At 52.7% G+C, this 24536-nt stretch overlaps 1 protein-coding gene across 3 annotated transcripts in view; it reads right to left on the reverse strand.

The window, feature by feature from the left end:
• Nucleotides 1–1403: 1403 nt before the first annotated feature.
• GPR107 (G protein-coupled receptor 107) overlaps nt 1404–24536 on the reverse strand; it is a 57865-nt gene continuing 34732 nt past the window's right edge. Inside the window, exons 15-19 of one of the 3 annotated variants that reach the window (XR_011255447.1) lie at nt 12384–12433; nt 10531–10614; nt 9474–9595; nt 5997–6251; nt 1404–4521 (exon numbers count right to left, since the gene is read on the reverse strand). Coding sequence is in view for 1 of the 3 variants with exons in the window: in XM_069582172.1 (XP_069438273.1) it covers nt 6155–6251; nt 9474–9595; nt 10531–10614; nt 12384–12433 (353 nt within the window). In the remaining 2 variants the exon portion in view is untranslated. Of the gene's footprint in view, nt 6252–9473; nt 9596–10530; nt 10615–12383; nt 12434–24536 lie in introns of all 3 variants that reach the window. The other 2 variants (XR_011255446.1, XM_069582172.1) reach the window with 2 other exon arrangements.

The following is a 24536-nucleotide window of genomic DNA, read 5'->3' on the forward strand; positions in this document are numbered from 1 at the left end:
CTGGGCAGAGTCAGGAAGGGGCTGCGGGTGAGGCATGGCCGGTAACTGGAAGATCTGGGCCAGAGGACAAGGACCCAAGGCCTTCATACCGAGCTTCTGTGAGACAGTGAATAGAGGGTCGTTCGAACGTTCCTGTCAGCACAGCAGCAGTGCCTGAGGCCCGTGACTCTACCTTCATCACCCCAAGGCTGGAGTCCAGGAGACCCAGGTTCTCCTCTTGGCTCCGACACTCAGCAGGTGGGTGAGGTGGAGGGTGGACACAACCATGTCCAGGCCCCCATTTTTGCAGCTTTACAGCCAGGGATCTGAATGGACAAGTCATAGACGTCTCCTGCATGGAGGAAGCCATACACTGAAGCGGGATCCCACGCACGCGACCTTCCAGAATAGACCAGACAATGGCGTAGACATCAGAGCAGTGTCTGTGGCAGCTGTGCAGAGGGGGTGGTGTGGACCGAGAAGGGGCACAGGGGACTTTATGGGGTCATGGAAATGTTACATCTCAGTTAAAGGAGAGGCTGGAGCTGCTTATACACGTTAAAACTCTTCCAACTGTATGTCTGAAAGGTAAATTTTACTGTATGTAAGTTAAACCTCCATTTAAAACATTTCTAGTAAAATAAGGAGTTTGGGATTAGATGACTTCCTCTGATTTTTCTTCTTAAAAAAATTTTTTTTATTTGGGGCTGTACTGGGTCATTACTGCTGTGTGCGAGCTTTTCCTAGCTGTGCCAAGTGGAGGCTACTCTTCACTGTACAGGGCTTCTCAATGCAGTGGCTTCTCTTGCTACCGAGCGCCGGCTCTAGGTGTGCGGGCTTCAGTAATTGCAGCTCGAGGGCTCCAGAGTGCAGGCTCGGTACTTATGGCCCCTGGGCTTAGTCACCCGAGGCACGTGGAATCTTCCCAGACTAGGGATGGAAGCTGTGTCCCCTGCCACTGGCAGGCGGATTCTTAACCACTGGACCACCAGGGCAGTCTGGATTGTTTGGATTCTGACGTGGGATAACCAGCTTCGAAAGGGGGCAGACCTACGCCTGTCGAGGTGTAGGCTTTGCCCCAGGTCTCTGCCGTCAGAGCCCGTCCAGGGGCAGCAGTGCGCAGGACCTGGCTCAGAAGGCACCCCGACCCCTGTGCAGGCAGGACCCTCGTCAATTACAGCTGCTCTTCCATCTGTTCTAAGACACGGCCTCTGGAGTTGCAGCCATGTCTGTGTTTCGGTAGCAGCTGCACAGATCTGCTAAGACACGGTAACTTCTCTAGTAGGTGTCACTATTGTCAGCAGGAGTGAGTGGGAGGCATTCACTAATTTAATGAACAAAAAATCACAAAGAAAAAAATGATAAGAGGGAAGTGGAGAGACAGCAGTCAGGAGTTGGCGACTTGCTCGGATCACAAACATACATTTCCGCCATAGAATCTTTATTTTACATGTTTGCATCACAGCAAGAGAATCCACCCTCTACATCACCCTGATCGGAACCCCCACCTGTTATATGTTTACATAAATACTCTTCAATAATCATCAGCGTTTAAAAAAGAAAAAAAAATACTGACAACTCCCTCTGCATCCCAAACTAACCTGGAAAGCAAAGAATATTTACAGACATTTTCTCCCCCAAATGAAACTTATTTTCTGGATTGGATGTGTCTGAGTTCTTTTGAGGTCACATGACCAGGTAAATCCAATTTTACGATCTGCAGAAGCTGCTTAAGGCGTCAAGAAACCCCCTTGTGCAGACAGGATTTTTGGATCCTTTTGTAATGAGTGTCTTAAATACTAAGAAGGCTGACAGCTGGCTCCCTGACTGATATGCCTGCCCACCACCAAACCTCAGACCCTGCCTCAAGACAAGCTTGCTGTCTTGGGAGTGAGCTAAGTTCTCTGTCTGACCTTGACCTTTACTGACTTAATCAGGGACCCCCTTCCCAAACAGCCGGAAGCCCAAAGGTCCCTGGTGTGACAAGCGAATCTTGGCTCCGGCACCTCCCTGTCCCTCCCCTGGCTTCGTTCTTCACACAGCCCCGCAGGGGAGGTGCGTGTCCATGTCCCAGAAACACTATCTGTCAGGCACATACCGTGCAGAGTGGGCGGGTGCATCGCCAGGTGAGAGGAGAGACCCTGGGGGAAGCTGGAGAGTGTCCAGCTTGCCAATCAATAACTGCATTCCAGGTGGAGGTGACAAGGACTAGCATCAACTCAGGTGAAGCTCTTAAGACCTCCTGCCTGAAAACACTGGGAAAAAAGCGGAGTAAAGGAGCAGATCTTCTAGAAAGTCTGGTGTGGTTTGTTTCTGATATACCAAGAGGTATCAAGACAAAATCTAATTTAACTTCTTCAGTGGGAAAACCATTAATTTACTGAATTCTTAAGAAGAAGAAGAAGAAAAACCCGCAGGCCACAGCACCCTGGACTCAGCCAATTCCGAATCTGCTCAAGGTTGGGGTGGGTCAGGGAAGCAAGGGTGAGGTGTGGAGTGTGGGGCAGGAGGAGGGGTGGGCGACGACCCGGCTCCTCTGAAGTTCAGCTGCTGGGCAGCAGGAAGCACCAATGGCCCCAGTGCTCTGCAGGGTGTGTGGGGTAGCCTGTCTCAGGCCCCGGGAGATGGCCAGAGCCACTCACAGTGGAAACCAGCATATGTGACACCACTCCTTGGTCGGTGAGGACTAAAACAAGACATCCGTTTCCATGTGGGGGCAGAACATCACACACGGTCGAAAGCGATCATACGTGCTCGGGATAAAATTCTCCTGAGCTTGGAAAATACATCCTTCTCACAGCTGCTGGCAGAAAATGATGCAATGCACCAAGGGCTTCAGCCTGTGTTCCCAGGCTGAGCCCACGTGGACCTGACGGCCCTGGGCCAAAAGGAGGGGAGAGCGAGGGGAGAGGGAGAGGGATGTGGGTCGTGGGGAGGTCACAACGAGGGAGCAGACCCCTTGCCCTGACAGCCCCACGGAGTTGCATCATGAAGAGACTGGGTGCTGCCTTCGCTGGCTGGATATGTCCAAGGTGTGTGTGTGGGGGGACCCTGTAAATTTTACTCTAGAGTGGTTTCTGGAAAGAAAACTGGGCTCAGGATATGATCTGAGAAACCATCTTTTACACTAGAGCAAGCTTCTCCTTACAAGAGAACGGGCCCCCAGGTGTGTTCAGCGTACGCGCCGCTGCTAAAACGTTACAGCACCGAGGGACGGAGAAATGGGCTAATGGAGTCTCTGGCCACTGTTAAGAGTTAGGATTAAGAGATCAACGATTTCAAAAACTAAAAAAGGGAGAGATCAGTGATTGTTCTTACTGTCCAAAAAGTGCTTTTCTAGCAAAATACACACTTTATTAAAGGAAAACAGACCCTTTACCTCCTAAAATCTGGCAGCCAGTGGCACTTCTGGTCCACGGCCGGTTTCTCAGAGGAGGCAAGGGTGTCTCTCACAGACAGATTCGGGGAGCAGGGGCAGGAAGCGAAGCTATAAATACCACTGATCACTCCTGACACACACAATCCTCTCTGCCCGATCCTCCAACACTAAGAGGGAGGGTTTAACCACTCCGACAGCACGCAGCACGAGCCGCGCAGGCTCTGACCGTCAGGCCGCAGCGAGCGGCTGTCTGCTGGGGAGAAGGCCTGGCTTTGGACCCCAACCCCGCATCGTCACTCCAGGGTGAGGGCTGAGCGCTGCTCACAGCCATCCAAGCGACAGAGGGACAACCACAGGTTTATGGAACAGGATGAAGAGCTTAAGTAATTTTGGAAACGTGGGCACTACCACCGCCTGGTCTTGGACTGGGGCTTTGATTTTCCTTCCTCATCGGCCTGACTTCAAACCTTCTTGCCAGTTACAACACAGGAGGCGGGCAGACGACCCACTTGTTAGGAAGGCTTCAGCCTGACTTTCACTTCGGATCCACTACCTTCTCTCACCTGTACCGTCCTGCTCCTGAAGGGTCAGGACCGTACCACTGCAGCCAACTCAGCCCTTCCGTGAGCCTAGAGGCGCCCAGAGCGGGGGACACGGGGGTTTGAAGATGGTCCAGCCTGGGGGGCTCCTGCCCTCCTGTGGCTGCAGGGGGCCAGGGCCTGCCCACACGCGCGCCCTCATCTGCACGTACTGCCGTCCCTGTCTCCAGGCCAGGAACTGAAGACACCTCCATGGAGACCCTCAGGGCGGCAGGGGTGGGGGCTGGGGAGAGGTGGGGGTGTCCCTCAAACCTTTGGTTCCTGCCAAGAAGTCTACGGCCTCGTCAAGGACAGCGGCTCGCAGGACAAACAGCAAACGAGTCCTTCGGAGGGGAGCACCGCAGGGGGTTTGGGCCGCGGCAGGAGACACGTTCCTGAGGTGTGGGGATGGCGTCTACACACAGGAAGACAGGAGTCTGGAAAAATGCCCCCGTTCTCCAGGCCGCTTCCTTCTCCTGTTGCACGGCTCCGAGTTAACTCAAAAAGAAAGTCCCTTAGCTAATACTCAGGGCATATTTCCTGGCTCCTGAAGACAGGCGAACACACGAACCTCCCCGAAAATATCTGTGGAAAGGCGAAGGGCAGGGTCAGGCCAGCCTGCTCGCTCCTCTCCACAATGGGCTGGGACCGAGCCCCGTGGAGGTCGTGCCGGGAGAGCACGGGGGGATATCAAAGAGTGCACAAGGGACGCGTGCGTCCTCATGGTCAGCTGGGAACAGTCAGGGGCACAGGGAAGGGAAAACCACTGTTTTCTCAGTAGAGACTCTTCAGGTTCCTAAACCAGGGATGCTGAGCGGCACCCCTAAATCTTGTGGCTTCTCATCGGCCCCTCCAGGCCAGTGGTCCAAGAAGCACCCCCAGCCGCTGTCACCGTCTGGCACTCAGGAGGTGAGGGAGGGCTCAGGCTTCTGACACACGCGGGCGCTGGGAGCCACCTGCATGGCCAGCACCCCATGTGCCTGACGCGGTGTCTCAGTCCCCGCCTTGGGCCCCGGCAGCCGGAGCCTTAGCAGGAGGTGACTGGCAAGCCCTGCTACGCCCCGGGTCACGGCGGACCTTCTGGGCTCGCCCCATTATCCAAAGACCTCGGCTCCCAACGGAGCGGCAGTGCCGTCCCCACCCATGCTCAGCTCCACGCTCTGCAAGTTTGGAAGAGAACCTCACTGAGATTCCTGAAAGGGGTTCCCCATCCCCAGACCCCAAGAGTAGAACCACTCATCACACCCTTCTTCTTCACACGCGTGCTCCTGGAACACAGGGACGAGGTCCACGCCGCTCCTCCATTCTTGAGTCCTGCCCGGCTCACAGGGAAAGCTTGCTTGGACTGAAGGGTTTGCTTTAACAGGACCCCTCCTGCCCCAAGCTGCTCCTGAAGGAAAGTCCTTCCCATTCCTCCGCTTCTGATCACACAGGGCAGGGGCAGCTGAGAGAGGAGCGCACAGGGCCGCCAGAGACGGCGCTGCCCTGAGCTGTTGGGGAAGCCAGGGAAATCCCAGCAGAGGCGGCTTTTCGAGCTTAAGAACACAGTTCTGTCCACCCATCAGGCAGGAAACCGTTTGCCACGAGCAGGACCCTGACGGACGGTGACACCACGGCCCTCAGACAACCGCTGCCCCTGGTCACTTTCAGAATTCAGGACGAAGGTCTGGGGTGAGACTCAGGGCCAAGAACCCCGGGGCAGGCTCCTCATGCTACACTGAGTCTCGATTTTCTTTGTAAAATAACCTCATCTGTTTTCTCCCTGAAGATGCAGTGACACTTGCCCCCCGCCCCCACCCCGGCCTTCTCTGTGAGTCCCTGAGCCCCCTCTCGACAGCAGCTCACCACCTGAAGACCCTTCCCGGGCCGGCGGGGTCCCCCATCTGCCAGCACTCCCTGCTACACACTGGGTCACAACTGCATCTCCCTGAAGAGCTCCCCAATTAAAAAGCGGAAATAGAAATTAAAAACAAAGGCTTCCTTTCCCTGCCTCCTCTTACACTCCCTCCCCGCCACTCCCACCTGAAGGAGAATGCGAGCTGCCTGTCACCAGCGCGCACCAGGTGTCCAGAAAAGAGTGAGAAGCTGGGTCTCCGTGGCGCTTGGCTCCAGCCGAGAGCTCTGCGGTGTCGCCGTCGCGAGGGGCCGACGCTCCCGCTGACCAACCGGACTGCGAATAAATTAGAAGTCTCTGCCCTCGCCCCTCCGAGCCGCTCCGTCACGCGCTACCTTCCCAGTCGCCCTGCGGCTCCACCGAGCCATTGGTCACCTTCTTGACTTTCTTCATATTCTCCATCACCCCTGACGTCGTCACTCTGAGTGAGGGAAAAAAACACCAACGAGGGAAACCTCAGTCTTTGAGTAAAAGGCTGCGCTCACTGCAGCCCAGCGCCACCTAGGGCTACGGGGTGTTGGCTCTGAAGTAGGACAGACCCGGGTTCAAATCCTGGCCTGCTCGGCGAGCTGAGCCCTGTGAGCGCGCCTGGTCACGTGACCCTCCCCCTTGCGCTGCAGGATACACACATCCTGACTTCCCAGAACTGTCATGACGGGCAGCCAGGTGCTCCGCCGTGCTGAGTCACGGCGTGTCAGCTGTTAGCACAACCAACGTTAATCTCTCTCTCTTCCTGTCACAAAGTTCTATGTTTTATATATAAATATATATAAAACTAGTCACAATTATGACATCATTATCTGTGTCATAACTAACATTCTGGGGGGGAAAAAAAAAGCTAATCAGCTGTAGACACTTTATACTAAACAGCCACAGTGGCTCACCTCTGAGACCTGGGACAGAACCACGGGTTTTGAGGAACCTTCTGGGCCCAAAGACTCTTTGACCGTTACAGAGACCGGGAGTGAATCACGACATCCCTTGAGGAGGTGGAGTCCAGGAGAGGCCAGCCTCCTGCCTCACAAAGTGGGAGCCAGACAGAGCCTGAGGCTCTCCATGTTCACGGCTCCACCGCAGGGAATACCGAGCAGACACGAGCTCCCCCTGGTCGGCGGAGCCCGGGGGGACTTCTGGGCGCTGCAGCGACGCCGTACACCTCTATACCGGCGGTACAGGTCTGTCCAAAGCCGGAGAGTGCGCAACACCAAGAGCGGCCCCTACTGTAAACTACGGGCTGCGGTTACGATGGTGAGTCAGCGCAGGTTCATCAGTTGTAAGGAATGGGCCCTGTGGAGTGGATGCTGCCGATGGAGGAAGCTACGCACGTGTGGGGTGGGAGGCACACGCAGGGAATATCTGCATCCTCTGTTCAATTCTGTTCAGTGTTATGAAGCTAAAAACGTTCTACGAAAGAGCCTTAAAAACAAACACCCCGGCCCAGCATCTCCGAAGTACTCTTAAGAAACATGAGGCACCTCTGTCCCCCATCGTGGACCAAGAGGAATTTCCTAATCAGTGAAGTAAAATTCAACCAGCCAACCCAGCACACTCTCTCCAAGGACCCTTCCTATGCACCCCCAACTCCCAGGTCCCGTTACCTACAAACGGCAACTCAGTGGCTCCACATGTGACACAGCTAGCGTCTGTCCAGCTGGATCATACAGTGGAGAAACGATCTCATACAGAGTGAGAAAAGAAGGTTCTCCCTTCTCTTCTGTTGTCATGTTGCTGCCTCAGGGTCATGCAGTCCTCCCCAGGGCTGGGCTTTTCTTCTGGGTTATCTGTACTTCTGGTAAAGCCAAGACCGGGAGGCGGTTCTTGCGGGAACCGAGGGATTCCTGCAGAGGCTGCTGGTGAGTGTCAAGTGTTGGTTCTGTGGCTGCCGCACCATGTTAAGAAGGCGGAGCTCAACACGTGCGGATGCTGAGGGCAGGGCACCAGGCATCACAACCCAGGGACGGCTCAGACGGCAGGCTTAGGACAGCCTTTGCTTCCTTGCTTTCCCTAAGGAAATATTCCTCACCACATGGTGGCCCAACTGAGAAAACCACGTTTCCTCCATCATGACAGGCCTGGGGTGAGGACAGAGAGCGGTCAAGCTGGAACTGGTGCTCTCAGGGGGCCCAGTGCCCAGCAGAACGGACAGTCTTTCAGGTGGACATGCAGAGCCACCCCAGACATACAGGATGGGAGTGCCAGGACGCAGGCTTGATGACGGCTCAGGACGAGGAACCACCTCTACCCGGGTGGGGTGGGGGATGCGGGATGCTCTGAAGCCTGTACTGAAAGAGGAGGGGCAACAGCAAGATGCAGGTGGAGGGAGGAGGGCAGGGGAGTTTCTGAAAAGAAACCCAGCAGGAAGAGGCGCTCTGTAAAATGTGGTCCCGAACAAGTTACAGCAAAAAACAAATGTATACTTAGCTCTCGGCTTCCCAGGTGGTGCTAGTGGTATAGAACCCGCCTGCCAACACAAGAGATATGAGACGCGGGTGCGATCCCTGGGTCAGAAAGATTCCCTGCAGGAAGGCGTGGCAACCCACTGCAGTACTCTTATCTGGAGACCCCTAGACAGACGAGCCTGGCAGACTGCAGTCCACAGGGCTTGCAAAGAGGCAGACACAGCTGAGCAACGAAGCACACACGCATGCTGCACTCCAGATGGGCCCTCACTTGTGCCTTTTCAGCCAGCGGTCCCGGCTCGGATTCCGTTACTTCTGGAAAAGGCATATCGGGCGGTCCCCCTGCGCTCCCCTCCACTTTCTCTAACAGGGGTTTCTTCCTCTGCACAACAGGAAGCTGGTGTTTGGGGCCCAGAAGCAGGTTCTGCTTCCAATTACTATTTCCACAGAGGAGCTGAGCGCATCCCACGCTGCCCGACTTGCCCGCCAGCCCAGCGGAGCCTGCCGTGGGTCAAGGCTCAGCCTCTGAATTGGGAAGAGAGAAAAGGCCACCTGTGCTAGAGGCCACACACTTCAAAGGGTGGACAGGGAGGTAGGAACTCAGCCGCAGGTGCGTTATCAAACACAGCTGCTGACCTGGCCCATCAGAGTTCATCAGTTTACAAACAAATATTCTCAATCACTATTCACTTCTCTAGAAAATGACTGCCCCTTCCCGGAAAACAGGACCCTAGAGTCACTTAGCCTGTGACTCAGAAAAGCTCTTTTTACAGCTCAGATATAGGTCAAGTCACTGTGCTAGCTGTGAAAAGCCATCAAGTCATCTGACGACGAAGGACGTGCGAGGATCATTAGCAGACTTAAAGATGACTTGGATGATTACACTGTCAAACCTGAGCTTCCACCGGCAGGCCCAATGGGAAGTGGGGCTATCCATCCCCAAAAGTTCTCAACAGGCCAAGGATATCCCCAAGTTCTTGCTGCTAAGTTGCTGGCAGCAGGCTCCAAGAATGCCTCAGAGGATGGCAAGTTCTACTTCTCCTGAAGACTAAGTGATGCCTGGCAGATACTGGACCTCAACCTGAATACAAAAGCCTGGGGCCTGAGTGTCCATCTCTTGCACCTAAACATAGAGGGACCACCTCTGAAGCAATAATCTGCAGAGAGCAGCTGCTCCCGTTCACACCACGCTGCTCTCAGTGAGGTAGGGGCAAGGGAGGGGAGGGAAGAAAGGAGATTCTTACACAGATTCCATTTCCAAGTCATCTTCTTCCTGAGAAAGTTGTAGATAGGGGTTGTCTGAAGCTGGACGGAACTTATACCCCGTGAGAACAAAGAACACCAGCGTGGCCATTTCATCCAGGAGCTGCGAATTTTAAAACCATCCCCACGTAAAGGGATTAGAATACTGTTCTTCAGAAAGCAGTGGAACCAAACAAACAGTCTCCCCTGTCCCCAATAACCCACCGCTCACTGATCAGTCACTCAAACGCCAAAGCTGACCGTTGGGGACCATGTTCCTTAGGGGACTTGCTGAAGCCTTCTGCCTAGAGAGGGCTTCCCTTGTGGCTCAGATGGTAAAGAATCCACCTGCCATGTGGGAGATTCAATCCCTGCAGGTTCAATCCCTGGACTGGGAAGATCCCTTGGAGAAGGGAAAGGCTACCCACTCCAGTATTCTGTCCTAGAGAATTCCACTGACTGTATAGTTCATGGGGTCGCAAAGCGTTGGACATGACTGAGCGACTTTCACTTCTTCCCAGAGAGGACATTTGAGAGTCCTTGTTTTAAGTCTTCACTGGCATCTTTGAAGAGCTCATTATATACATACATTTCCCTACAATGTCCAAAGCACCAAGTGAGAGCTTCCAAATAATAGTCTCTAAATCATTTGGTGACTAACCAGTAGTTAAACTAGCTCTAATATACTGCAAAGATAACTTTATTATTGAAATAATAACAACAATGGACAAGAAGAAGGGAGGTCTGGATTCTAAGCTATTCTAAGCCCTATTACTGAAGGATAGGGCCCCATTTCATTGAGGTTTGAATTATACTGGGCAAGGCTTTCTCTGCCTGGGGTTTTTTTCTCTTCAAGGACTTTTAAAATTGAAAACTAAATCAATTCCAGATTTCTCATGTAATCCAGCAGCTTTCCTGGACAAACACATCTTAACTATACACGAGAAGAGACAGACGGTCTTAGTGGCCACTGCCAAATAAATCTGGAACCATCTCAAGTTACTCCGAGACTTCCTGCTCAGACACAAGTTCCCTGGCACTGTCCCCTGAGCAGCATACCTGGTACAGCCACTTCCACTGGAACGGAACAGCGAGTTTGAGGAGAAATGCAATAATCCTGGTGAAGTATATGTAACATACGATCTAATGAGGAACAGAGAGGCAAGAACAAAGTCAAAGCAGAAATCACAGCACTGCTTTCTTCTAACAGTCTGCTAAGGGGAAAGCAGTTACCTGAAGAAAATTATTTGACACTTACAGTGCTAATTAATAAATCAGCAGAGAGAGAAACTCTCCACTACTTGAGAGGATTTCCTCTTTTTCTCTAGGTGACTAAGATATTGATTGGTAACAGTCACTCCCATGGACAGGATACTTTGCTCTTAACTCCTGAGCAACCTCCTTCTCACCAAATTCTCATACATTTTTGGTGGTAGTGTTGTTGAGTTGTTAAGTCATGTCCAACTCTTTGTGATTCCGTGGACTGCAGCATGCTCAGCTTCCCTTCACTATCTCCCGGAGTTTGCTCAAACCTATGTTCAGTGAGTTGGTGATGCCATCCAACCATTTCATCCTCTGTGGCCCCTTCTCCTCCTGCCCTCAATCTTTCCCAGCATCAGGGTCTTTTCCAATGAGTCAGCTCTTCGCATCAGGTGGCCAAAGTATTAGAGCTTCAGCATCCTTCCTTGCAGTGAATATTCAGGGTTGATTTCCTAAAGGATTGACGGGTTTGATCTCCTTGCAGTCCAAGTGACTCTCTCAAGAGTCTTCTCCAGCACCACAATTCAAAAGCATCAATTCTTCGGTGCTCAGTCTTCTTTATGGTCCAACTCTCACATCCATAGATGACTACTGGAAAAACCACAGCTTTGATGGACCTTAGTCAACAAAGTGATGTCTCTGCTTTTTAATAAGCTATCTAGGTGTGTAAAATTTCCTTTCAAGGAATAAGCGTCTTTTAATTTCATGATTATAGTCACTGTCTGCAGTGACTTTGGAGCCCAAGAAAATAAAATCTCGTATATAACCCGCTGATTTCCAGCCCTAAAGGGTAACAGTATTTTAGTCCCAGGCTTTGAGAAATGTTTTCCAGCAATAACAGCAAAATAAAACCATACAGGGAAAACACTGGCTTTTAGTCTCTTCAGGAGATCCTGTGAATGTTAGAGGTCTACAGTCAGAGGAAGGACCAGTCATCCTAAGTACCCTAGTAAGGAAGGGCATGACAAGGATTCAACATGCAGACCCACGGGGAGCGAACAGCTTGCTGGGCTGTGCCCAGGGCAGACAGGCTTACGGGGAAGGGACCGTGCAGAGTGACGGTCAGTGGAAAAACCACAGATGAAAACGACTCTGAAGCTTTTGTCTGGGCGTAGGGGAGCAAAATTCTAGGAGACCCATAGCTTACACATTCCAGGAATCTATGAGCCTAATATTTTACAGCAAGTTCTTCTGGTGGTACGCTTATATGGACTTTTCGTGTTCATTTCAGTCATGTTTTTAGACATGATCCCAATTTTGTAAGCCAATTTTTTAAAAAAGTTAAAGGAACAGCTATGCATGGCGTTTGCCTAGAAAAGAATCTAGAGAAACAATGACTGAACTGTTAACCGTTAATACCTGGGGGAGGAGTAAGAAAAGGGAAGGAGCAGAAGGTTCAGGGTCATAAATGGCTTTCGCTGTGTTCCTATCATCCTGCATTTAAAAGATATCAAGCGTGCGTTACTTTTCTGAGTGTGTAAAGCCAGGTTCAGAACCAAAGCCTAGTAGTGAGTGCTCAGACACTTAATTCCCCATGTCTACAGCCACTGCTTGGTTTTGTTCAATGAAATCCCCACAGCTCCCGGGAGCTAGTTCATCAGCTCTATTCCTCGAATTGATCTTATTCACAGACTTAGGAATTTTTTACTCACCAGGACGTAGTAATGTCTGAAAAGTTTCAGCTTCGCCAAGTTAATAGCAGCTGGGGAGAAGAAGACAACACCATGAGAGGCTGCTGCTGTTCTCATTTTTAAAGCTCGTCACCAGCAAGCACACTCGAGGTCCAGGGGCCGAGGCTAACGCAGATGGGGGCGCCACCTGGGGGCACCTCTGTGGTTCTGGACATGAAGCCTGCCAGGGTCTCCCCCTATCTCCAGGCAGGATCTGGGAATCGTGGGGGCAGCAGGCTGGCGCCCCCAGCTCCAGCAAAACAGCGCTCCTCCCCGTCCTGGGTTCAGAAGCTTTAAATGGCCTTCCTGGGAGGATAGTGACACCACAGAAATTAGCAGACACTATAAATCCCAACTCTTCCAACCCACAAAGCCATCATTAAACATTTCAGCTCTGCCACTGTGGCTACAGAGCTGCAACTCCACTAGGAATGGTCTCAGGGGACTCTCCAGCTAACTGAGGGTGTAAATCCAATTAACCCATGAGTGTGTATTGCAAATTTCACTTAGGTTTTCACTGTGTCTTATAACAAAGCCCTTTAAAAACGACCTCCCCAGCTTTGTCCTACCTCCAAGAGCGCTCAAGGTCAGGGAGCCAGGAACAGCTAACTTCCTGCCACCACCAACGGCCATGAAATATTGATGACCACAGAGGGTAGCCTGGCTCCCTCTCCGATTAGCAAGCCTTTCATTCATCATCAACCTTCCGGCAGGAGGCAAATTAATTTTGCTTAACAGCATTTAATTACTGGTTCCCTTTAGGAATGGAACTGTGGATGGTGACGGATTGACTTCCCCTGTCTCCCTCCTCTGGCTCGTGATTAGTCGGGGCGGGGTGGGGGCAGTTGAGCTTAGGTTCCCAAAGAGATTCCTGAAATCCTAAATTAACCTTCAAGGTGATCACCAACTAACAGTATCCGTTAAGAGACTGCTCTGAGAAACCGAGTGGGCAAATGAGGTTCAGACCTGGGCAATTCTAACGCCCCAAACTGAGAGGCTCTGACACCCGTGTCTACAGCGCGATGGACTCACGCACTCATGTAGCATCTGAAGGAGCTAAATGAAGGAGGCAGATAAACCAGAGCTTTCTTATCGAGCAATCCCTCTCGTGGTCCTGCTGTTATTAAGTCTCTCTGGTTCTCTGTCCTTTTTCATCTACGCTGACTCTAGGCCGGGCCCTGGGATGCAGCGGTGACTGTGGAGCCTGCCCCAGGGGCAGTGGTTTCCGTCCTCAGGGAAGGAGAGGCGCTGGATCAGGGCCACCCCCTCACCACGCCCGGCCCACAGAGACCCCGGCAGTGTGGGGTGGGGTCAGGGACTCCCCCTCCACCCCCACGCCCACCTGCAGGACAGGAGACGTTTCACTGAGGACAAGATGTTGAAACCAAGAAGTGCCAAATGACTTCTGTGTCACCAGATTTAAAACTCTGCACGTTTGTGTGAATCAGTGTTCCTCCTGTGCATGCACGCGAACCTGTTCACGCCAGGGGCGGTCAATAGACGGCCAGCTCGTGCTGCTCTCTGCCCCACTAATCCAGGTGGCCTCTGAGACCTGGGGCCCTTCCACAGAAGCAAATCGCTCCTACATTTGGACGTTTAATCCGCTTCATTGTGAGTAACTGAGAAAGAATGGCACCAACAATCGGACCATTTAAATGATGGAAATGCTTTAGAAGTCTCTTCTCAATTTTCCTTGGTGAAATAGATCCTGGCAAATGAAACTCCTGCCTTTGCTTCCGCAAGAACCCATCGGGAGAAGCGGCGTGTTTCTATTCCTGGATTTCAAGGTGCCGTGCCGGGACATGCATGGTTGCCATGGCCACCCCCAATGAAGGGCTCCCGAGGCAGACCAAGGGGACAGGACGCGGCAGGGGGTGGGGGGGTCAGGATTCCCAAAGGAGGTGGCGTCCAAGCAGAGGCCTGCCTGCGGCTCAGGAGGGAGTGAGAGTGGAGAGGTCGAGCCAAGAGGACGCTTGGGAGGAGCAGGCACCCAGGTCTGGAGGTGCTGGAGAGGCTGGGGATTCTGCCGGGTGGAGGACAAAACCCAAGACTGAGTCAGACGCAGACAACAGGCGGCCCTCCTTGAGGGTGCTGAGGCCCCCTGAGGGTCTCGAGCAGGGCAGAGCCTAGATCACATCAGCATTTTCGAACAACCTCTTTGAAGAAAGGATGGAAGAATTAAGAATAAGAGCCCAGGGTGTTTCCTGATGGTCCAGCAGTTAAGCTGCTCTTTCACTGCCGGGGTGTGGGCTCGATCCCCGGCCAAGGAACTAAGATCCCACAAGCCATGCGGTGTGGCTCAAAAAAAAAAGAAAGAAAGAGTAAGAATCCAACTGAGGTCACAATCCTTGAATTTTCGGAGGTTCCTCTAAGCAGTGGTGGGGTCCCTGTCAGTGCAGAGTGGGGAACGAGGTGACCTCACCTTCGTGGTTGGGGAGCAGGGGTGACGTTGAGGATACCGGAGAATTCTTCAGGGGAAGTCTGAAGCCACCCTGCCCTCCACCTGCCATCACAGGGAAGGAAATCAGGGGCAGAGGCAGAGCTGACTGAGGGGAGGCAGGGGGCTTAGGATGCTGCAGGTCTCATGGGAGTGAGAGGAAAGGAGAGGACAGGAAGGCACGACATTGCTACCTCCCTGGGATGCATGCCAGCAGGGCTGCCCATCAGACACTCGCAAGAGAGGCAGGCCAGGAAGCACACGCTGAGTGAGCCTGCACACCCACGTCCAGGCCCCATGGGGAAACGTCAGCATGGGCAATGACGCCAGGTCATCCCAGGACCCGTGCTAGGATGAATAAACGGACCTTAGGAACAATTAGTGGTGACTCTAACAGATGCAATCACAACGCACGAGCTCAAGTTTGATCTGGAAACCCACCCGTCACGATGGACATCACTTGCAGTCAAGAGAAAAACATCTGTTTGCGAGACTGCTGCTTATGGGATCAGGCTCTGGGGTCCCATAAGGTGTCCTTGCCACAGCCCAGGCTGCGAAGGCAGGAATAAAGCTCACTTATTGTGAGAAATAAGTGGGTAACAGCGCAGGCCCTGCACATCTGAACACCTTGAGTTCAAATTCCATCTGTGTTGTTTATGGGCTGTGTGACCTCAGGTAAGTTGCCTAACTTCTCTGAGCCTCGGTTCCTTCACCTGTAAAACAAAACCACTGCCACCACCTACCACTGGGGCTGTTGGGGGATGGATGAGGCGGTACGTGGAACCCAAACAGCTCACGGGTTTCAGCAGTGGAGGAGCGTCTGATGTTAAAGCGTTAGGATTATATTAGGATTAAGTTGATCCCTGAGCAACACAGATGTGACCTGCTCCGGTTCAGGTCAAATATGCGGATTTCTTTCCCCAAAGGTAAACACTACAGACTAGAGGCCCTGTGGCGTGTAGGATGCAGGAACGGCAGTGACGGAGGGCCAGCTGAAGCTGTACTCTGATGTTCGGCTGCGCAGAGAGTGAGCACCCCCAACTCCTTGTTCAGGTGGACGCAGCTTCAGTCCGCGAGTGGCTGTGCCGCAGCGGCTGCCACCTCTGGCAGGAACCCAGGCGCTCATAAGGGACCAGGAGCCAGCGGTGGCCCCGGGCTCTCCTGGCAGCGGGCGGCTGTATGCACACGCTGAATCAGCCTGCTGGGCGGGGAGGCACCGGCTCCGAGGGGGCAGCCTCGCCAGCATGATGCAAGGAGCAGTGATGGAGCAGGTCGCAGCCTGGAATCCCAAGCCTCCCTTGGCTTTCCTTCCAGAAAAGCTTTCCCTGCAGTTAAGGACCACGGCAGGGCTGGGCTCCCGCGGGAGTGTAGGCTCCCCAGGTCTGGGCTATTTCTGACCCACCACGAGAAGCAGCAAATATGGTAAAAGAATGAGTGTGGTGGCAGGAAAAATCCCTCGGACAGGAGCCGGGAGACCTGCACTCCGGTCCCTGCACCATCAGAACGCCATGGGCCTGTGCCCAGTCTGCACTGCCTTCTCTGGGCATCAGTTGCCTTCACGGGAGAGTTTCTTCACGGTGGGTTACAACTTCTTCCTGGCAATGGCTCTTAACTGGGGTAAGCACCAGAATGCCCTGGAGGGCTTTACTGACAAGACAGATGCCCAACTTGCCCCTGACTCTTCTGGAACTAGGCCTGGCTGGAAGGTTCTGAAAACCCTCCCAGGGATCAGGGAAGGACAGGGATGGGAGGCAAGGAAGGGGAGCAGCCCAGCCGCTTCAGGAGCTCCTACAAGGCTACGGCTTGTGGGTTCCTCTCCCTCCCACTCATGCTCAGGAAAACAGCCATGACTCTGGGTTCTGGCAGACGGTTTTTACCGATGGGAACAGAACAGGTGCCCACCAAGGCGGGAGGAGCCCAGGCCTCTCACATGCTTAACAAGACAGTCCTCTGACGCAGCAGCATGTGAGCAGATGTAAGCCTGGATATCCAGAGGAAAGGCCACCCCCTCCCTGGACCGTCACCTTACCTTCCCTCTTTACACCACAGGGTTACTACACAGGCTGGCAAGATGACAGACCGTGCCCTTACTCCCCAGGCGGTCTTCCCTGATGGTCCTGGAACCGGGACCATGAGAAAAACAACAGGGCTGGCTGTCACAAGGCTTCCCTAGTGGCTCAGATGGTAAAGCATCTGCCCGCCAATGCAGAAAACACAGGTTCGATCCCTGGGTCGGGAAGATACCCTGGAGAAGAAAATGGCAGCCTACTCCAGTTCTTGCCTGGGAAACCCCATAAACAGAGGGGCCTGGTGGGCTACAGTCACGGGGTCGCAAAGAGACACGACTGAGCAACTGAACAACAACAAGCTGGTGGTCACATCTACTGAGCAGTAACCAGGCACCAGGCCACGCACCCTTCAAGCTTCATCTCGTGTGATCCTCAAAAGAGACCCTATGAGGGCAGGGTCATCGCCGCCAATGCCTCATACGTGAAGGATTCAGGCCTGTAGGGTTTAGTACATTACCAAGGTCACACAGCTTGCAAGTGAGGAGGGCACCGCTCAAACCCAAGACCCTCTCTCCAAGGACCAAGCTTTTAATCCCCACACTTTGTGCTGAAAGAAAGGCAATTCACAGCCTTGTAATTCACCAGTGGCCCAGGGACATGATGGTGGCTTGACATGCTCGTCAATGCCGGGGAGCTGCCAGCAATCCATCCTGAGGGTCAATACCGATAGATCTATGGGACACACAGAGGCGAAGGCCCACAAGAGTCTCCTACAGGTGGAAAATTTCCCAAACAATCCTTTCCCAGAAAGCCTCAAGGCTTAAAAACATCCGCCCTACCTACCCGCTTTTTCCCTGCTTCCTCCCTGCTGCTATGGAGGAATTCTGAGTCAAACAAAAAAACCAGTGAAATGAGTGTGATGGCAAAGCCAGGCCAGTGGGAGACTCGGGCTGACTCACTCTCAACAGTACGGGCTCCACAGTCTGCCTCCGCTCCCGGCGCGGGCCTGCTCTGGGCGGGGGACAGACCTGAGAGAGCCAGGCGTCTCCTGACCTGGGACCACCCTGCTCCCAAAGCGTCCTTTCTGGGGAGCGATTAACTCATGGGGCACCTTCTGGCCTCATTAAGAGACCCCACTAACCTATCTCAGAGAAGGTGTCAGGAACGAGGGTGGGAGAGGGCCTGCTAAGAAAAGAAGGACTACTAACAGGTGAAATTTTTGACCTTCACTCTGTTGAGGCTCATGTGAAAACGTGGTATTTCCACAGTCCACTTAAAACATCCACTCCAGTGACCCAGGAGTGGTCAAAAGTCACAGTTAAGAGCTGTGCGCGCATCTTCTTGTAAGCAAAAGCTTACCTTCAATGACTAGCGAAAAGAAACAAGAATGGCCCAAGAGAGTGGCTGACGAGGAACGTAACTCTGCGAAGGGCTTTGCTGAGTCAAGCATGCTTCTGCCTCTCTCTTCCCTTCTGCTCTAGAACTGCACCAGAGAACCCCCTGCTAGGGGGCTGAAGGGTCCTCAGGGCCGAGCAGTCTCCGCCTCTGCTGCGGTCAGCAATCACCCCATCACACCATCTCCAGAAGCTACCATGATGAGCTGCGCTGAGCAGCATGTCTGGGCCCCACCCTCCCCACCCCAAGGCTGTGCCCATGGCACATATTCAGTGCACTGCGGCGAGGGAGATGGATAGACATCCCGCTGCTTGAAGACACAGCCTGGCCAGCAGCAACAACGTCTCCGCAAGAAGAGAACCTGACCTCCCTGAGTGCTGCAGCAGTCAACAAGAGTTGCTTTCAACTGTGTCTGCCTCGAGACCCGGAGTCACATGTGTGCTGATACCCCCCAGAAAAAGAACCCAGACGGCTGAGCAGGCCTGCTGGGGGGCCAAGGGAGGGACCCCTCAGGCAATCAGGTCCCCAGTGTTTCAAAGGCCTAATAAAAAACAGGGCTTCCCAGGTGGCACAGTGGTAAAGAGCTCATCTGCCAATGCAGCAGACCCGAGACCTGGGTTCGATCCCTGGGCCAGGAAGATGCCCTGGAGGAGGCACAGCCACCCACTTCAACATTCTTGCCTGGAGCATCCCATGGACGGAGGAGCCTGGTGGGCTACAGTCCATGGAGTCGTGAAGAGTCGGACACCACTTAGCAATGGAGCACACACAGGCTAAAAAACTGGCCATGTGTCCAAGATGAAGCGGGTTCTCAGCCTAGGGATGTGAGGGGCCCCTTTGCTTTCGGCCGTAGGTTACACATACTCAGGGTGGTATCCCTGGTTAAGTGACCATTTCAAAATGTTGCCCAGAAGCTGTGACCAGGATGACAACAGAGAAGGAATTTTGGGTGATCTGAGATGAGAAAGCTTTTGGGGTTTAAAGAAATTAAAAATCACTGTTTTAAGCCAATCTCAAAAACTAGATTTTTTTTTTCCTCTCATTCTAATGACAGTCTACTTAGCTATGGTTTTCACCCTTCCTAGGGTCACAGACTTGTTTGAAAATTTGCTGAAGGCCACACAACCCTGCCCACACCTGGGTGCCACACGCCGGGGTAGGGCATCACGGACGCCATGGGACAAACAGCAGGGTCAGAGGGCTGCCACGTGCTTTGGTGAGGCGGCCCTGAGCACAGGACAGAACCCTCCAAGGGCCTGACCCATGCCCCCTCACCTCACGCCATAGGAGATGCGGGCGTTTTATGAATGCTTCTGTCACACCACCCAGAGAGCGAGCCAGCAGGTTACTTAAAGAAAATCATGGATTCCCATTAGAGTAACAGGTTAGGTAAAATATCAGGGCAGAGGATGACGTAAAAGTTATTGTTCCAATCAAACAACAAGAAACGCAGCTCTGGACACAGAGCTGGAGTTCAGTAAATAGCAGGGTGAGCTTTACAGTTTTCACAGTGCTCAATATAGAGGGAAGTCAGTCAACACCGCTACACTGTAGGTGCAGTTTCTAAGATGGTATCTCTTGAATGTCTACAGCAGCCAGCAGCCGGCAGACTCTTTTTGTGCGCGCTGGAGAGCAAGTGTTTCAGGCCCTCTGGGCCGGGTGGTCTCTGCCACAGCCCCTCAGCCCTGCCACTGCAGCGCAAAAGCAGCCACAGACCACAAGTGTACACAGGAGCACGGCTGTGTTCCAATAAAACTTTATCTACAAAAACAGGCGGAGGGTTACTTCTCTTCCTTTCTCGGCAGTGGGTTTTTTGTTCGGCCTGTTTATACGAATAAACCCAAATAAAACATTCCCCCCCCCTTAATTGTCCAGAATGAACAGACATCTTCGTCACAAGAATATGGCCAACTAAGTCTGAAACGGGCTCAGCAGGCACAGGAGAAGAGAGCCAGGCAGCTTCCGCTCCCGCTCGTGGCCCTCGTGACCAGCAGAGGCTCAACAAGTCTCATCCCTAAGACACGGCTCTCAGACTTTCAGTCTCGGGACCCTTCCCACGTTCCAGAGCGTCTGTTAGTGTGGGTCAAGTCTACCGGTACCTACCGTATTAGAAACTGACACAAATTTTTTAGATATTTAATAGCTCATTTATAGGTTAGCAAAAATAGATCTGTTATGTGTTAATATAAACAATGTTTTCCTCATAAAATAAAAAACTCAAATTTCAGGAGAAGAGTAAAACTGTTTCCCATTTTTGCAAATCCCTTTAACGTCTGGCCTAATAGAACAGAACTGGATTCTCATATTTGCTTCTGCCTTCAGTCTGATGTGAGGGAGTGTTCTGATTGAAGTTTATTTAAAAAAAAAATAGGGCCTGATCAGAGGCAGGCCTTCTCAGAGAACTGCAAACAGTCGTCTTTGATTCTGCATTACAGCTTGACAAGTGGTAGCTTCTTAAAGATGGGGAACTAAGACGGGGAATCTGAAACTGCAGCAGTGAACCTCCATACTGTCACAGTGCAATCCGCTGGTCCACCTCAAGCGCTGAACAGATCTTTCACTCATGTGTGTGTAACATGCACTGATCAGGTGGAAAATATTCTCTCACTGAGTTAGAGGAGATCTCGGAAATACTGAAATTCATCATGAAATATTTACATTTATTAATATCACCTCTGTTCATATCAGATGTCTGTTAAAAACTGGGAAGCTGTCAAGTTTACAGGGGTAGATTCTACGTTTTCCTAAATTAAAACCTGTGTTTTCAAGCGAAAATGAGATCACTGACAACAAATACTTTTTGCTTTCCTGAAGTGACATACACATTTCATTCAATTTCAAGAAAATGTCTGTTAAAAGCCCAGGCCTGAGTAACTGTAGTTTGACTGTCATCATTCCTTCAAATAAAAACAGTGTCCTGGGCCTTCCGTGGTCAAGAATCCGCCTGCCAATGCAGGTGATCTGGGTTCGACCCCTGGGTCTGGGGAGATGCCACATGCTGCGGGGCAACTAAGCCTGTGTGCCACGACTACTGAGGCCCGCACTCCCTAGAGCAGCCCCTGCCACGCCAAGACCTCACACCGCCAACTAGAGAAGCCCGTGCAAAAGTAACAGAGACCCAGCAGAGCCCCAAAACGCCCGAGAGAACACAGCTGGCGGAGCTCACAAGCTCACACCGCCGCACACGTGCTCTCCCTCAAGATGACCGCCACCCTCCAGAAGGAAGCGCAAGTGCTTCCTGGGCGTGTCCCATTCCACTCGGAGCCGTGAAAGACAGGAGCCCAAGGGCTGCGATGTACCGACGTTGAAAGTTTCTCCTAACTCATCAAGGGCTCTCTTCAGTGACGCGAGCCTTCTCCACCCGTGAGTAGGCGAGAATGAAGAGAAGGCAGCGGCCACAGCAGTCCGGTGCCCCGGCCGAGCAGCCTGCTGAGGTGCCAGCTGGCTTACCCGCCACTGCTTCTGCGCCATCAGTGCAAAAATCAACAGCAAAGAAGGCTGATGACATCGCATTACGAAGAAAGTTCTGACCCCAAGGACCCTCTGGAGGATGGTTGCCCTGACGAACCGCTGTGACCTCTCGAGGTCACAGCTACTTTCAGAACATGGCAGTGGCTGGAATGAAGCCACTTCTCCACCCCCCCCAGCAACCAGCCAACCACCATTTGTTTCAGGGCTTTTGAAGCTCATGTGAAAGCTAAGATTCCCCAGAACGCTTCCTCTGAAATTTTCCTCAGAAACTCAAGGGGGTTGTGGGGAGGGAGATGCTCAGAAACAGAGACTGTTAATTAGACGCAGGGCGTGTATCCCCAAGGCATCCTCTGAGGTAACGACACTGGAGGAAGAAAAGGGAATAGGAAGGCAGGCTCAAGGGCAGAGACGGCGACTCCTGGCGGGCTTGAAACGCAGCGGCAGCAGAGTCGGACGTGCCTGTGAAGGCTCCATGAAGCCGCCTCTCAGAACGCGGCGCAGCAGTGACTCCAAATGACAAAGGACGTGAGAGGAGCCAGCACGTGTGACAGAGGAGACGAATGCGTGACTAGGACAGTGGGCAGCTTCGCCCTCCATGCCGTCCTTCACACTCTCTCAGCTTCAGTCAGAAGGAGCCCAGAGACGAAGACGTCAACAACTCCAAGCCCAGCTTCTCTGAAAGCACCACGGACCCCAAGTGCAGGCAGAGCGGCGACAGCGCTGCCCCTGCTTGCGATCAGGCAGCTTGGGCGGCACACTCTCAAGAAGCTGACGTTCTTAAGCCCAAGTCACTGTCAAGGTCATGCAATTAGTCAGTGGAATAATGAGCCTAAGAATAAGAACCAAAGTGTCAGGCTCCATCCAGCGAAAAGCTTCCAAATGCAGGAGATTTTATCGTCCACAGCCTTCACTCTGTCAGCTGTCTCAGGATGGGCGAGATCTCAGGAAGGGCAAACTGAGGAGCAGAGGGTCAGCACCACATCCCAGACCCAGGGGTCCACGGGCGGTGTGCTCACTCGAGCCTTCCCGTGCCGCCGCACCACTGTCCTGGGTGGCAGGGCGGGGCACGGCCACTCAGCAGTCACGTTTGAGGAGGGCCTGCCAGCACAGCCAGCTGGCCCGAGTTCTCTGCAGGGGAGACATCAATCGCGGGGACATGGCTGCCCTGACTCTGCAAGTGTCGCAGCTCTCAAACTGCAGAGTGAAGCACGCGTCTGGAGATGAGCTCAAAAGCACCCCCAGCCTAAGTCAGTTCAATGGAGGAACTCAGATCAAGGAGACACCCCTACTCCCATCTACTCTGTCCCCCTTTCAAAGGGTTTGAGATATCTGCTGATGGGAAGTGGGTGCTTTCTTAATGGTCTGTCCCCCTGAGAACGGTGGACTCGAGCCTGGTGTGCCCTCACGACTTCCGGCTCTCGGACTGGCCCTCCACTCAAGAGGCCCCTTGCTGTCACCTGGTGGAAGGAATAGGAAACTGCCTCATGCGCCCTGGACGATGACAAAAGCATGCCTGCTCCATGATGCTTCTCTTCACTACGGATGTGGGCGAGCAGGGGTGACCCCTCCTGGCTGCACCATCTATCCCAGGGAGAACACTTCACCAGGATGCTCAGCCAACGGTCAACTTCTCATGGAATAAATGGTCACAGAGACAATTAACTGCCACAGTCACCCTTCATGTCCTCTAAAAGGAAGGTGGAGAAGGCAGAGAGGTGCCAGAGGGTCAGGATGGCGGAGAGAACGGGAGAAGGCAGCGCTGAGGAAGAACCAGGAACTCACCAAGGGGAAGAAGAGGACAGATAAAACTGATCGACTGGAGGACAGTACCCTTAGGGTTTTTAGACATTTTCAGTCGAATGGTCAGAAAAGTGAACCCAGAACCACAAGTGTAAAAAGATTAAAAAAAGTTAAAATGTCACATCTCAACACATTAAAGTCAGAGAAAGATCTATTAAGTTACAGAAATAATAAACGGGACTTCCCTGGTGGCGTGGTGGGTAAGAACACGGGACACAGCCAATCCCTGGTCCGTGGAAGCTCCACGTGTCTCGGGGCGACGAGGCCCACAAGCTACAGCTACTGAGCCCGCCTGCTGCAGCTGCTGAAGCCCACGTGCCTAAAGCCCGTGCTCTAGAACAGGAGAAGCCACCACAACGAGAAGCCCACGGCCCGCGACTGGAGAAAGACCGCGAGCAGCAACAGAGACCAAACCCGGCCAAAACATAAATAAAACCCGTGAACAAATACAGCGGTATGCACACATTAAAAATAATAACAACAAAACTAATTTTACATACAACATGCATAGAAGAAGGAAAAAAAGTCAAGAAAATGCCCAAACAATAGGTATTCCCAGAAGGTGGGTTTTATTTTCTACTTTGGATCCTCTTGTTTGTGACAAGATGCTTTATTGAGACTCTCATTTGTGGTCTGTTTTCAGTAGCTTTCCTTCATCCATTGCGAGAAGGCAGGAGGGTTCTATGAGATCCACGGCTCAGAGGAAGGCTAGGTAGCCAGGCTAAAAGCAAAAGATTTCTGCAGAGCACAGTCCAGCTTCAGCTCACTGAAAAGAATCTATCACCGAGGGCATTCCAGAGGGAGAAGGAAACCCAGGGCCTTCGAAGGAAGGAGTGAAAAACACGAGAGAGCTATTTCCTGAGACTAGAAAGAAAATGAGCTGGCACATTCTGCAGGGGGTGGGCCTGTGGCCCCCCGGGGAGCCGAGGGGCCTTGGGAGCCTGGAATTGAGCACTGACTGAGGCTCCCAGCCTGGCATGACCCTCACACACCAGGCTACTCACAGCAAGACCCGGATAGCAG

The sequence above is a fragment of the Ovis canadensis genome, chromosome 3 (assembly GCF_042477335.2).
Source record: "Ovis canadensis isolate MfBH-ARS-UI-01 breed Bighorn chromosome 3, ARS-UI_OviCan_v2, whole genome shotgun sequence".
Lineage (NCBI taxonomy): Eukaryota > Metazoa > Chordata > Mammalia > Artiodactyla > Bovidae > Ovis > Ovis canadensis.